Source organism: Egretta garzetta, unplaced genomic scaffold (genome assembly GCF_000687185.1).
Source record: "Egretta garzetta isolate BGI_Z169 unplaced genomic scaffold, ASM68718v1 scaffold96, whole genome shotgun sequence".
In the NCBI taxonomy this organism is placed as follows: domain Eukaryota; kingdom Metazoa; phylum Chordata; class Aves; order Pelecaniformes; family Ardeidae; genus Egretta; species Egretta garzetta.
This window is the reverse complement of record NW_009259965.1, coordinates 1163994-1179385: the sequence shown is the minus strand read 5'-3', so window position 1 is coordinate 1179385 and position 15392 is coordinate 1163994. Positions and strand designations below refer to the sequence as shown.

Sequence of the window (15392 nt, the reverse complement as noted above, 5' to 3'; positions counted from 1 at the left end):
AAATACCTCCAAGGATGGGGACTCCACCACTTCCCTGGGCAGCCCATTCCAGTGCCTGACAAACCTTTCTGGGAAGAAATTTCTCCTAATGTCTAACCTAAACCTGCCCTGGCGCAACTTCAGACCATTCCCCCTCGTCCTACTGTCCATTACCAGTGAGAAGAGGCCGACCCCCACCTTGCTATAGCCTCCTTTCAGGCAGTTGTAGAGGGTGATAAGGTCTCCCCTCAGCCTCCTCTTCTCCAGGCTAAACAACCCCAGTTCCCTCAGCCGCTCCTCCTAAGACTTGTGCTCCAGATCCCTCACCAGCTTTGTGGCTCTCCTCTGGACATGTTCCAGCAATGCAACATCTTGTAGTGAGGGGCCCAAGTCAACAGTGCCTAATTACCATTTCTAGGACACCGTCAATCTAGGTCTTTATCTGAAAAGATGAGCTTCATTTAATTTGTTTTAAAACCCACCACCCCATAACAACATAACAACAACAAGATGAAAACAAGATTACACGCTCTTATTTTCAAATAATCTGCAAGAGTAGTTGAGATAAACATGGTGCAAATTTTCACCTTCACAAAAAACCAGCCCACTCAAGTCCTAACTATGCTGCAGGGGCCAACACAGATGATCCAGGCAAATTTCTCAAGAGTGCCACAGATTTGTCTCAGAAACTAGCTCATTTAGGCTTTGTCTGTAAGATGAGCACCAATTAATCCAGTATCAACAAGCATAGATATACAGCTCATCATATCCGGAACTTATTTTAACGGGATAGATAGCCCAGATACTGGGCAACCTGAGGATGCTCAATCTGACAGAAAAGTAACACGACACTATTTAACCAAAACCATCACAAGCAAGATGAATTTATATACACTCCATTTTTAGAGAATCTGTAAGTCCTATTATAGTGCTATTGCTTCAACTGAAGCACTTCCAACAGCGCTGATATTACGAATGAAATATTTAGTAAACTAGAAGACACAACAACACACACTGATGAAAGTGTCAAAGAGAAAAGATTACACTGGCACAATTTCACCACTTGTTTTAGTATTCCATTATCAGAGAACACTGAAACTATACCCTAAAAATTAACACAAATAAAGATCCGAAATCACCTGCACCAGCTGCCAAAATATCTTATAACTCAGACTGAAAACAATTACTTTAACAGCTTAACACTGAGAAAAAGTACTCAACTACAATTTTCAAGAATACATTACTACATTAAAATGGAAAATTCTTTCCTTTCATGTCCCATAATCAGAAACTACGTATATTGTTAAGTATGCACAATTACATTTGGGAACTGAATTATTTCAAAATGTCTATCTATACAGTTGTGGATTCCAAACAATAACACTTACACTTCAGTATTCAGTAGCTATCTTCTCTTTCACTCTGTTGCTCAAAAAGAAAAGTTATTTAATATTAAAGCAATATTAGGTAAATACCTCAAATAATCGTAGATCGGCTGGGACTCTGTCTCCAACTGACAGGCAGACTGTATCACCTGGGACTAAATCTCTTGCAAGCGTATGTTCCACTCTACCTTCTCGTACACTGTAGGTAAAAGCATGGAGAGCGTAAGCACATCTTTTCTGGCATATTGTCAAATTAAAGCGTTCACACTGTTGACTATGCATTGCAGTGTTACTGGTTTCAGCAAAATATTGCTGCTTGTTTCTTAGAAGTTACACATCAGTAATATCATTTGAAGTGATCAGAGGGGCAACAACATGGAGTAATCTTTTAGGCCCATACAACAATCTTTAAAATGAGCAAAAGTAAAGCATGTTCTGTGTCAGCATAACAGCTTGGTATAAAGGCGGTAAGTTCAGTAAAACCTTTTTCTTTTACTCATTTCACATTGAATTTAATGTGACAATTTAGAACTGAAAGGACAAACAATTCCATACCAATGGCATTCTGGAGGCACAAGTTTACTAAGCTCTTCAAGAGATTTTTCTGATCTGTACTCCTGCAGAGACATTTAAAAAAATAAAGCAGGTAATATTTTTAAAACAGGCAAAAGTTAAACACTACATGTATTGAAATTTATCTTATTAGTAAAGTTGTATTACAGTAATATTCAAAACAATCACATAAGAGATGCCCCTCAACAGTTCTATATTAGATAGTTTAAAAAGCAAATATGGTCTAAACACTGAAAAATTTACAGATGTAAGAATTTGCCTATATGCATTTCTTCTGAAAGAATAGCAGAGGTCCTCTGCATTTTCCTTCAATATCCTCAGAGCTGTGTAATACTTGCAGTAATGCTTCTAAACTCAGGGATCTGACACATTAAGTTCTACAGTCTAACAAGTAAAGCACCAAAAATACCATCTTCATGCTTTTAGCCCCAGGAGAACTAAGGTATCACAACTCAACTCCAACTCAATAAACAGATTACAGGATTAAGGTAAACAAAGATATAGAGCACAAACACAAAGCAATTTTGATTTAGGCACACACTGAGTAAAGCTAAGTATTTACAGAATGAATATTTTTTATGACTTAGAAAATTACTTAAAGGTAACTTTTTTTTTTTGTAAAATTTCTGTACAAATCTGAATCCAGATTTTCAAAATCTATTTTATGGGACATTAAATATTTAAAAGTACTTCAACACTGTTTATTCTGAGTGCTTCTTTACAAGTACTTTTATCGCTGAGTATAATACCAATATAGACGCATAATGTCAATGTAGTTAAAGCAGGACAAATCACACACTTTAGAAAAGCAAAAGACTTGGATGAAAGCAGAGAGCTCTTTACTCAACCATTCACAGCACAATGCATCAAGACAACTACTTCAGTCTTACAAATAGAAGAGTTTACGTAAAAGCAATATTCTTATTTGGACAACAGCTGTCTCACCTGAACGAAGGCAACTGTAACAACAATGAGTATTGCCTGCAAGAAAACAAAAGTGAGTAAGATAAAAGAACTCCAAATGGCCATGAAAGTAAGTGATAATATTTGGTTTTGCTCAGCCATAGTTGTTACTACATATTAACAGTATGATTTGGAAACAAACTTTCATGTTCAAAATCACTCGGTATCCCTTGGGTCTGTTATAAACGCGATGTTGTTATCTATTTACATCTGCTCAAGTGTAAGACATGCCCAAGAACTCAATAACCTGATTTTACTAAAAATAAGATTAATAACTAGATAGCAATTTTGAAGAAAAACTCCCTCTGCTCAGCGTTTCTAGAGTGAGCAAGAGACAGCAGTGGACAGAGATCCATGACACAAACAGAAAAAATGGCCTGAATGAAATGTCAGTGGTATTCGCTGTGAACAGAATAAAGATTAAAGGAATGATGTGTTAACTGCTACAGAGCATCACAGGTGTGGTTTCATTCAAATAACCAGAAAGACTACTGATAAGGTAGCAAGCTGAAGAACAGGTCTGGAGCCACAAAATATCCCAGCAAGGAGAACAAGAGGAGGATTAGACTCAGGAACTCTGCCCAAGACTCCTAAGGTGTCAGACTGGACACCAAGTACACCCCCAAACAGCCAAGATGCCAGAGATCCTACACAAAAAGCTAAAAAACCCTGCTCATTAGGAAAAATCCAAGATAAGTACTAAGGCCTCAACAGCAAGCCTTTGTAGCCCCCCATACCACACGCAGTTCTGGTCACAACACTTCAACATAAACATCATGGAGCTTGTAAGCATGTGATGTGGAAGTGAGTGAATGACGAAATCTATTACAGGAAGTAACAAAGATCAATTTTGCGTAAATTAAGTACCATCTTCCCCTTCAATACACTCTCAAATGTATTTTGTTACATGAACTGTGTTACTCAAATCAAGTTATTACACTTTCTTACAGAACCATAAGACAACATCCATTAATTAAGCCTTTACAGTACATACCGTAACTACTAAAAAATAACCAAGATATTACCGATTTACAAGAGAAACTTTCTTGAAGAGCTCTTTAACTAATCAAGGATAAATCCAGTAAATATACCTCATTTGTGATACTAACGTTAGCCTCACCAACTGAGTATTAGTAAATAACTCTACATAGTCCATCTTTCCATGGACTATTTCCACCACAGCTACACGTGTTTCTCTTGGAGGCAGTATTATCATCTACAGTTCATGCTACCTGACCCAACTTTGCATTCCTAGTTTCATGTCAGTCTCTCAGCTTGTGTCTACATGCAACAGCTTGCGTCAAGAAGCCAATATCCTCCAAATGGGGAGAGGTATGCAATTTTTGAATATTTTTTTCATCTTCATCAGTCCCCAGTCATCAAAAAGCTTTACAATACATTTATATCAGCAGAGCTAAAAAGATGGCTAAAGCTGCTAAAGCCAGCATTGCCACCAAAAGAAACATGTCATTGACCTTCAGCAGCAAATTAGTTTTGTCACTAAGGCTCTGAGCACGAATATACAGTCACAGAAAAACTGCACTATCATCTGAAAATGAAGCAAAACAAATATTCACTAGGTGAAAAAGTGGGCATTAAGAACAAGACTAAATAGGTTAGTCAGAAGTTATACAAAACCCACAATTTATGAACTTTAACTCAACCACACTTTTTCTCCGTATTTTAAGACACCTCTACCAATGTTCATGAGGCTCTACCTTCTCAGGTTGTAGCATAGAATGCAGAAATTAATAGTCCCTTACATTAACTGCCCTATTCTTATTGACTTGCTCAAGAGGATTAGTAAATAGACTTAAGAGCACTAGCCAAGGGAAAAAAAAACATGAAATAATTCAACTTTCAGCCACAACAAATACATTTCATAATACAATAATTTACCTAAATTCAACCTTGGAACACAAGATACCATTCCAAGCTAACACCATACTCAAATTCAAAATTACATGGTTTTTCTTAAAGCCATATGGTTTATCTTCCAAAGAAAACTCTTCTTTCTAGAGAATTACAGGGGTTAAGAGCAAACCTCCAGTTACCTTGAGTTAGTAACAGAAGTAAAACTCAACATAGAGAGTGCGAAGGTCAGCCAAGACAAAAAGCTAGAACTTGCTTCTGATCATATAGAGATCCCAATTCTCAGTTATCACCTATCACCCCAAAAAGGTCAAAGGGATTATTATTTTCTTCTCTGTGTCATTTGTAATGACAAATGTTTAGCAGTACTATATTTGCTCACTAGTTTAGCACCCTATTTAACTGCAAACTTCTACAAAAGCGCATTATTTCAGCTTCTATCTTCCTTCTGCTTTTTCTAGAGTTCAGGTTACATTTCTTTTTCATGTTTTAAAATACTGCATCTTTCAAATAAATTCACAGAAGGCTTTTGTTGGTTTCAATCTGAAATTAAAGCATAATTTAAGATAAAAATTATACAAGACACCAAAAATCGCTCTCCTCAACAAATGCCTAAAGACAGGCGTTTCAACCAATGAAAGAGTAAAGATGCAAGACGCAGCCCGATAATTATTGGTTGATGTTTTTTGATAGGTACTACTGCTATCAGTCAAGAAAAAAAAAAAAAAAAAACCACAAACCAAAAAACCAAAATCCAATCACAATCTTAACATTTGATGACAGCATACAAATAAAATTCATTGATATGATCCCATCCCACATCAGCATTGATATGACGTTGAAAGTACATGCGGTCACACATTCTGAAGTACTCTCAAAGAAGATAAAATTTTAGTTCCTTACCACAGTGATACTGACAGCATCATCAAACTGATGCATTAAAACACTGATGACTGCAGATGCCAGGAGAAGCATAATAAGGGGATTTTTAAACTGAAATGAAAAAGATCAGTAATTTAGCAATACTCTTGACAGAAGACCATTTTATCAACTCCTCAACACACATCTGATCTATTTTTGAAGCATATTATTCCATAATTAAAATACTTCTAACCTACCACTGCAAACAAAATCTGACTCTGCACAGTTCAGATTTTACCTGAAGGTTGTTTTTTTTTTTTTTTTTAATATCAGAGACCTTGAATGGAGCATATTCAATAAATAATATGCTAAAACTGTTTCTTGCATTTCTTGATTCACATTTTTAAGACAAAAAGAATCATCTACTGTATTTCTTTAAACAAAGAAAAAGCAGCCTGAAATATATTCAAAACATCTTTGAGGTACAGGCTGATCCCATTCCCAGCAACTGATGACTATCAAGGCAGCAACATATTTCCTAATTTCAATTCATTGACTTCTTGTCTTACAAGATGCAAGTTTTCCTTTTGGACATATGCTTTCTTCAGATTCCTAAGGCTAAAATAATAAAGGATCTTGCTTCTACATGACAGCTGTTTGCTAATATGGTCATTTTTTTCAGAAACATTACAAAAAAAGAACATTCCTACAATTAAAGCGAAGAACATTCTAAAAGCACACGATAAGTACATTCAAAGCAAATATGTATCTTAATAAATCCTACCTAAAATAGACTTGGTTAACATGCTTTAGAAGCGTTCTGATGCATCTGACTAATTTGACACATGGGAAAACAAAGCATTAATGCCAGAGGACAACTAGTATGTGATGATGTTCCCACTTCTATGATCATCAGGGCGCTGAATGTCTTTTTAGCCACTCCCAAGTAAAACAGTTTCTCTAGAATTAACCATCTATTACTTCAGGGTTTACTCAAGAACTTAACTGCTCTGCTGCCCAGACAAGGCACAGGAAACATTGACCAAGATGTTTAACGTTACAAATTCCTTAGAAACATCTTCTATGTGAAAAGCTGCTGTGAATAGCTTGTGTAGCTGGGTGGCAGGGGAGAGCGGGAGGAAGTAGTGACACTTCCACACCATTTTGAGAAGCTGCACAGGCTCATATATACACATAACAAATCACACTGATGAAGGGGGGGGGGGAAAATCCACATTTGACTTCTGCCAGTTCTGCTTAACACCAGAATCAAAGCTGACCCCGCCCCCACCCTCAGTTCAAAGGCAGCGGTTTAGCTTTTTAAAATTTCCTTTGTCTATGAAGTTATTCATACTTCATGTTCCATTTAAATGTTTACCAGTCATATGTATTTGTGTCTGACCTTAGTGTGATTCATGCTCAAGTCTTTCCCTGCAGGGAACTTTATTTTGCTTCTTCAGCCCTCAGGCTAGTTATGGATGGTACCCTTTTGCTAGTTATAAACATATATTCAAGAACAAATCACATAATTAATACACTGGCACATACCTAAATAAAAGCTTTTTCAATAGATAAATTAGATATAAATTATAGAAGTTGCAATTTCCTATTCTACTAGAGTTTCACCACTTCTATAAGAATATGTTCATGCACACAAAAGCTAAGTAGTAAGGAGCAAAACTACTGACAAGCATTAAAACCAAAAAGCAGGAAGGACAAAAATCTTAACCTGGGAAATATATTTTTTCCACAGTGGTTCATCTTCACTAATATCAAATTCATTCCATCCATGGAATGCCCGTCTATGACAAACTTCACAGTTTTTTAAGCCATTCTGAAGATTAGCCTATTAAAATAAGCAAAGAATAACAGTCAGCAATTACACTTATAAGCTAGACTTCAAAATAAATTCCAACACCAAAATATATAGCCTTAGATTATAAAAATTTGGCCAACATCAGAAAGGCAAGCTTGGTACTAATGTTTGTATGACAGTAAAAGCTAACTAACCGCTATTTTAAAACTCCATTTGGCAGTACTGAAGACTACCTCAACAAAAAATTCACAGAAGAACTACAGAAGCAGATGCTGTTCACATCTCTAAATGCTGTTGATCTTCCCTGCAGAAAACTCTTCAGCAAGCCAAACTGTGGGCATAGTTCAGACTGCTGAGGATTATGTCAGGAGTTCAGTTACTCAGCCAAATGACACAGCAATAACTTCAAAGTCCTGAGTTGTCAGAGACCAACATTTATCACCATGTACTCCTCAAGCAGTCAAGCATACAGAAAATAAAAAAGACCATCTATCACAAAAATTAACCCAGATTCAGTGGTTCATAAATCCGTCAATGGGTAGCTTTCTCAATCCTGCTCCTGCACTTGAAATGGAGGCTGCCGAAATAAATTAAGGACATGAAGGATTCCTTAAGAGAAATGGAAGCCATAGCTATGAAAAACAGAACAGAATTTTACAGGAAGATTTACTCTAGGAGTTTCATTAACAAAAAGCAATCTGAATCTCATCGCCCCTCCAAAAACCTGATATTTTTGAAAACACTAAGATATTAGAGCATTTCAAGTAACAATTTAAAAATCAACATGCTTTTAGAAGTAGACAATAGTTAATATCAAACTGCATGATAATGCATAGACTTTCAATGACAAGATCTATCCTTACGAAATATCAAACTTATTGTTTGGAAACATCAGTGCATTCTTAAGAGATGCAAAATCACTTACTTGAAGAATGCTTGCAACTTCATCAACTGGCAATTCACTTGCTTTTTTTGAAGACAGTACAGGAATCATTGTCTCATTATCACCATCAGGGATTTTTTGAAGACGTGCAACCTAAGAAACAAAACCAAAGTCTGAAGGGAAGCACTAACATTTCAGTTCAAACAACACACACCAGAGCAATGCAGTACTACCGCCATTAAAAGGTAGGTTTTGATAACCACTTGCACTTTAAAAAGAAAAAAAAATAAATAAATCTACAATTCAGCTTATTTTCATGCAGTGCCATCTGCAATAATGAAAGAAAACACTGGACATGCAACCAAGAAGACTAATTTCTGTAACAATGTGTTAAGTGATGACACAGATCCTAACAGTTAAATATATTCATAATCCTTTAGCTCACTATCATCAATACCTGGTCAGAAAGTAATTACTCCAGACAAATTTCACTCCCTGCCCCTACTTTCTACTCATTAATGAAGGTGATCTAAGCAGGCATATTTACATTTTCTTGTACAAAGAAAGGAGAAACAACATTAAGAAAACCTCAAACAGAGCACAGATGCAAGGGAAGTCATAAAACTTGACTACAGTACAAAAGCTGCAAGTCAATGGTATAAAAAGTAATGTTTTCCTGTAATTTTAGGAAGTTAAAGTTCTGTGATCTGCAGAACAGAGCAATAGCAACGTTGATCGTACAGCTCAGTGCTGCTCTGATATTTAACGAAGCTTTAGAGATTCCAAAGTCTTGCTTATTAAATGAGAAGCTGGAGTGATACTCTTTCTTCTGCCTCACTACCTTACTGCACCCACAATTAGTATCTCTTCCATCTTCCCACACACCCATCCCCCCTCCGTGAACTGGAAGACACCTGACATGCAAACATGCACACCACAGAAATGGTTTTCCCATTATACTTGCACAGAATTTGAATAGGCAGTTTTATGCTTTTATACAAGACAGTAAGTATTTTTCAATCTCCTCTATGGTTGCTGAGACTTAAAATAGAAGATAAAGTACTTCAAGATGACAATACATTAAAGATTCCAGCAGCTTTATGCCCTAAAAAAAGGTACAACAATCTTAGTTTTCTATACCACACGCTGTTTTCCATGTACTCAGATATGATAGCTGAGATAAATTCAACTCAGTATTTGCTCTTCTAGCTGCTTACTTAAACAGACTCCACAAAGACTTCATTCCAGGGGCTGAAGGGAACAACCAACAAAGGTGAAAGTGCTACAGCTGGAACTCACATACTTTCACTTTCAAGAAAAACCCTTGGAAACTCTCTACACTTGCCATGTAGTTCCTAGTGAAACAGTAAACCACCAAGACTTGCTCTTTCACTGCAACTGTAAGAAAGAAGGTCTAGGGACTAAGATGAGAAACAGGGTGATATGGGGCATGGGTTTGAGCTCTTGGGCAGGGGGTATGGCAAACAAAAGAACTGCACCTTAACAATGTGTTTACTGGCCTCCAAAGAGGGGGAAGAACCCCTTGGACCCCACTCAGTTTTCTGTAGCCTGAAGCCAGCAGGACCGAGCAGCTGGGCTGCCAGGGTGCAGCTCAGCAAGCGCCAAGAAAGGAAGCTCAGCTATGTTCTGCCACACCTCCATGCCCGTTCCCATGTTTCATTCAAGAGCTTTGTTTTGTTCTTTACTATCCTTTTAATGATGCATTTATGCAAAGACCAGAACTGGAAAGTCTGTGGCCAAATTTTTACAGTATGTGACTTGAGGTTTCAATAAGTACCTAACCAATGCTAAAATGTATTTAAGTATATATGCTTATATAAGCCTTCTTTAAAAATGATGGTGAATGCACATTATTATACACTATAAATATATACATTTACAAAAATTCTCTGACAAGTTATTTCCAAATACCTTTACATGTGTCAAATTAGACAAGACATTGAGTCAAAAAATATTTCAGCCATGGTTCAACAAAATAAGAGATTTTTCTCCCTCAACATATGTATATTTAAAGTATTTTAAAAGAACTGTTACTTTCAACATCAGAAGAAAAACAAAACCATGAGTATAATTTTGTTCCTAACAAGGGGTCTTTTTACAAAACTCAACGCTAATAAGCCCTTCCACCAACAAGGTGGAATTCTGGATCAGAGAGACAAACATTTGCTCTACAGTTTAAGGCTTCTCACAGAACACAGCATCATAAGACTCCCTCTACAAAACAGAACTATTATTAAGGCAACTTAAATTGACCACAATAGCAGCAGAATGGCAGGTATTTCAGTTAGGAAGAATACAGACATTGTGACCCTACAAAAACCACTCTTTGATATATACAAGTTCATTTCCCTGAAACTTCATCATGGACAGTGATGCAGCATCATGATCACTCAAGTCTTCCATGCAGCCAGCCAGCCTCTGGTTAAGTGTACCACCGCTTTTACCAGCATGCATGAAGCACGTGATGCTCACAAGATTCAGTCCCTAGAAGAAACAGTTTCATTCAAATTCACCTATTCTGCAATTCAGGACACACACAGTTAAAGCTGCTCTTAAGTCTACACATACAAACCAATTCTAGTTAAATCACTTCAATTCTCAGGAAATTGCCCTTGGAGATGATGAATTTTCATGCTTCAAATGGTTATACATAATTTTCTTCGGATCTTAACCTTACTTCTGTTTCAGTTTTCTTGGACCACACTTTTCTAAACTAAATGTTCACCCAGAATTTTGCCACAATCTTCCCTCTTTGATAAAACACCCTACCAAATTACTAGTTCATGTTCTGTTCTTTAAAGTTTCCCATCCTAAGTACTAGCTTTTGATTTTTATTGAAAATAGATACCACATTCATGGTATTAGCTAGCAAACATCAGTTTAGGGCTGAAAACCATTAAGCCTAAGTGCTGTTTCAAAACAAACCCACAAACATATGACTTTGACCAAAATGACTCCACATTCTCAACAAAAATGCTGAGCAACCAAGCTTTCCCAGTAAAAGTAGGCAGAAATGACCTGACAGACATTACAAATTTCAGTGCTGAGAGAAATCTTTTTCCCTATACCAACTGACATGGCTGCTGAAGACAAATAACAATTCCAAAAAAAGGATACATAACTGATCATTTCCCTAATATTATCAATTGCGACTTCAGAAAGTCTAATAATGAGCTTTTTAAGGTAACTTTAAGAAGTTAACATTTCTGTTTAAGGATATTTAAAGTACTTTCAGAGATTAGGCTTTTCCAAATAAATCTTCATTAGCACGGAAGAACTGTGCTACAAAGTTTATTTTGACAACCTTTTTGTGACAGCCTCAAAAAGGCATTGGTTTTGAATGTGCGTTTCTTTCATATTATCTCCCACTTCTATGAAGAATACTGTACTGTATGCAGTGAACAAAATCTACAGAGAAAATATAGGATTAGAAAAATAAAGGCTCAGAAAGTCTTTTTACAGCCAGCTCTTCTCTCTAGAGCAAAATTACATATCGTAAGACAATGCTGGATGGATCCTCATCTCATTTCTCAAAAACCTCTACAATCTGTGCAGATTAAACTACACTTGTAGTTCAGAAAAAACAACAGTTTCAAACGCCTAGCACTTTGCCACCAATTCAATTCAATTGTGTAGCCCATGAAAAACCGATCACTGTTCCCTTCATCACTACCTTCCAAAATATAAAGTGAGTTACACCAACAAAAAAATAGTTGAAAAAGTGCTTGCTATCTGATGGAACACAAGAACTATATTCAAGCAAATCATTTTGCCTTTACTCTATGCATTACTTCCACAAAGCAAGAGAAAGATTACTTATTCATTACTGTCGGCCAGTGCTCTTTCGGTCCTTTGCATTGCTGCCCAGATCTGCACGCTGGAGGTCGGGGCTTCTGCAACACCTTTTAGCATATCCAACAGAAGCTATCCCCAAAACCAGAGTGTTCTATGCTAAAGGAGTCAACCCACATGTAGTAAGATGTCTTCCCATCCTACGCTGCAATTAATTTTCAAGCATCTATCAGCTGACACCTTAAAACACTTCGGTATTCCGTTGCAGGCCAAGTTTTTATACGGATAATTGGGCTAAGACATTATACTGGCCTATATCAGATAGGCAGCATGTACATGGCTGCAGAAGCTTCTGGAGCTATGACTACAGCTTCCTATTCCCTGCTTGCAGCTAACCCTACCAAGGAACAAAGCAGCAGGATGCTAACTAACAAAAATAAATAGCTGCCTCAGGAAGGAATTTTCTTGGACCACTTCCAACATACACACAACCACTTCTAGACCAAGAAACACGTGTCAATCATACGACCATGGAACCGTGACAAAAGTATGTTTATCAATATTAATACAAATTAGTATGGAGGGCTTACAGTACCAGAAATTCAGAGATCCCTTCTGTTTTCTCTAAAGAAAAATCTAGTTAACAGTAACGTGTTACCATTTCTTCTTCCTCATACACTACAAAATTCTGCCTACCCTCTTTCTACCATGACTGACACCAAGTACCAACAGCCTACCTCTACCATTCTGTTTCTCAGCTTAGCAGGAACAGTCCATTTATCAACCAGCAGGGCTCACTGACTGACACTGAGATATTTTTACAATTATTTTTAAGGGGAAATTTCAGCCCTACTTCCTCAGCGAATGCAAATGGCAGGACCCACATTCAGTGAGAGCAGTCTAAAAATTTAGAACGTTCTCACAGCAAAATCTATTTTTAGACAAACTTGCAATCAAAACATTTTGACTAATTAGTTAAGTCCTGTAAATGTTATATGCAGTTACTCAACTGACATACAAGCGCAAAATACAAAGGTGGTCTAAAACCAAAACTACTGAAAACATTAAAAGTAAAAAAAAAAAAAAAAAAAAAAAACAAAAAAAAAAACCAAAACCACACCACCATGTTTAAAACCCTATTAAATTTAAGTTGAGGTAACTAAAGAGAAACGTTGATTCTTTGAGAAGATCCTTCAGAAACCTGAAAGACAAGAATGCATCTGGGCTTGGGCACTCTACTTGCAGAAAGATCCGTTTACCTTACCAGCCAAGAAGTCTCAGTGGCAAACTGGAGGTTAGTAGAGCCAATTCTTGGAAGACACTGCAGCACAACTGGAAACATAAAAAGATGACTGGAAGCACTGACTCTGCTTGCTTCCCAGTATTTGCCTCTTAACCATGCCTATCATTTTCTTCTGAATCTTCCTGTCCATCTGAACAGCTGATTTGGTCAGTTTGAATCTACCCCATCAGTCCCTGTAAAACCAACCCCCTTTCAAACCAACTCAAGTACTACAAAGACCTTTTGACTTCTTTGTAGCGATCAACCTGTAAGACAATTATTGTACGAGTAGTTAGTGACCCACATCCAGGTTTATGCCTCTGTATCGCAGATACCACATGATTGCTACTGAATCATGCTGTGTCTAATCAATAGTAAAATTAATGAATGTACACATAATCAATGTGTAATTAATCAATGTGCACTTAATCTGAAGTATATGTACAGTACGTTGCCTTTTCCATTTGAAATATTACACGCAGGAACTGCAGCTTTATTAATGAGATAAGGAGATTAGAGCATGTTGTCCAAGGGACACTTCAAAACCCTCATTCCAGCCCCACCCGTGATTGATGAACTTGTACTGTGAGCAAAACCCCGTAAAAGTACTAGCGAACTGGGAGCAGACGAGATCTAACAGCGTGCCACATCCTGACCAGAGACCCATCCAAAGCCCCATCATCTCAGGGTTCCCAGGATCAGAAAGGAAACTTGATTTTATGCCTTGCACCTTTTCTGAGGTATCGACCTCCCTTGCAAGCGCTCAGTCGGCGAGGAGCACAGTGGCGGCAAGGCAAGTCCCCGGGCTCTGCGCTGGTTTGGGGCAGGCAAGGCGGTTCCTCGGACCTGGGCAAGCGGCCAGGAGGGTGGGGGCAAGCAGCCAGGAGGGCGGGGCTCTGCAGTCCGCCTCTAGGACTTCTAGGTCTTCAGCCCAGGGAAGTGCTTTGGTCTTTGGCAATAAGGTGGGCACTCGCCTCAGAGCTAAAACCACTGTTCCTACAGAGAAAACCGAGACATCTGATGCATTCACCCAGATGGATCTGGCAAGAAAAGAAACATCAGTACAGGCGGTGGGTTGCAGCAAGTGCCCAAACCCTTCTCCCAATGAATAGGTAAGTACCTGCACTAGGTGCGCACAGATTGATGACCCATTACGCCAGGTGGCCGAACTGCAGGAAACGGTTGAAAGACTGCGCAGTATTAGAGGAGCTGAGGCAGAGACAGACAGGTGGTTTCAGAACCATGCTCCTGTGGCAGACTCCACCAAGAAGGAGGCACCTTGGACCCTGGTGACTCACAAAAGCAGGACTCCACATCAGCCTGCACCCTCCACCATCTCAACCAGAAACAGATACGAAGCCTTAACAGCTGAGGACACACGTGAGCAATGTCTGCAAAGTCCCCTGCAGGGGGAAACTGTACCAGCAACACATAGCGGACACCGTAAAAAGAAGTGACGAGTGCTCGTAGTGGGTGACTGTTGAAGGGTACTTACTGAGGCACCCATCTGCTGACCTGACAGGGAGTCATGAGAGGTATGCTGCCTTCCGGGAGCCAAGGTTCAAGACGTGGCCAAGAGGATGCCGCAACTCATCAGGAGAACGGACTACTATCCACTGCTACTATTTCATGTAGGCATAAACGATACAGAAAGCAGAAACCTGGGTAAAATCAACAAAGACTTTCGAGCCCTGGGGGTACAAGTGAAAAACATTGGGGCCCAGGTTATCTTTTCTTCCATTTTACCAGTTTGAGGAAAGCAACTAGAAAGGCCAAGGTTCACCTCGAACTGAGTCTGGCGAAGGATATCAAGGATAACAAGAAGGGCTTCTTCAAGTATATCAGCAGCAAACGGAAGCCTAGGGGAAATGCGGGACCTCTGCTGAACAAAATGGGTGCCCTGGTGACAGAAGATACAGAGAAGGTGGAGCTACTGAATGCCTTCTTTGCTTCAGTCTTCACTGC

At 38.3% G+C, this 15392-nt stretch overlaps 1 protein-coding gene across 3 annotated transcripts in view; it reads right to left on the bottom strand.

Annotated features, from left to right (window-relative positions):
• ATP2C1 (ATPase secretory pathway Ca2+ transporting 1) overlaps window positions 1-15392 on the bottom strand; it is a 52260-nt gene that overhangs the window by 25750 nt on the left and 11118 nt on the right. For all 3 annotated transcript variants that reach the window (XM_009640176.2, XM_009640175.2, XM_035895686.1), the window contains exons 2-7: window positions 8375-8485; window positions 7363-7479; window positions 5676-5765; window positions 2883-2918; window positions 1920-1981; window positions 1455-1563 (exon numbers count right to left, since the gene is read on the bottom strand). In XM_009640176.2, the coding sequence (XP_009638471.1) occupies window positions 1455-1563; window positions 1920-1981; window positions 2883-2918; window positions 5676-5765; window positions 7363-7479; window positions 8375-8443 (483 nt within the window). In that variant the 5' untranslated portion in view covers window positions 8444-8485. The remainder of the gene's footprint in view (window positions 1-1454; window positions 1564-1919; window positions 1982-2882; window positions 2919-5675; window positions 5766-7362; window positions 7480-8374; window positions 8486-15392) is intronic.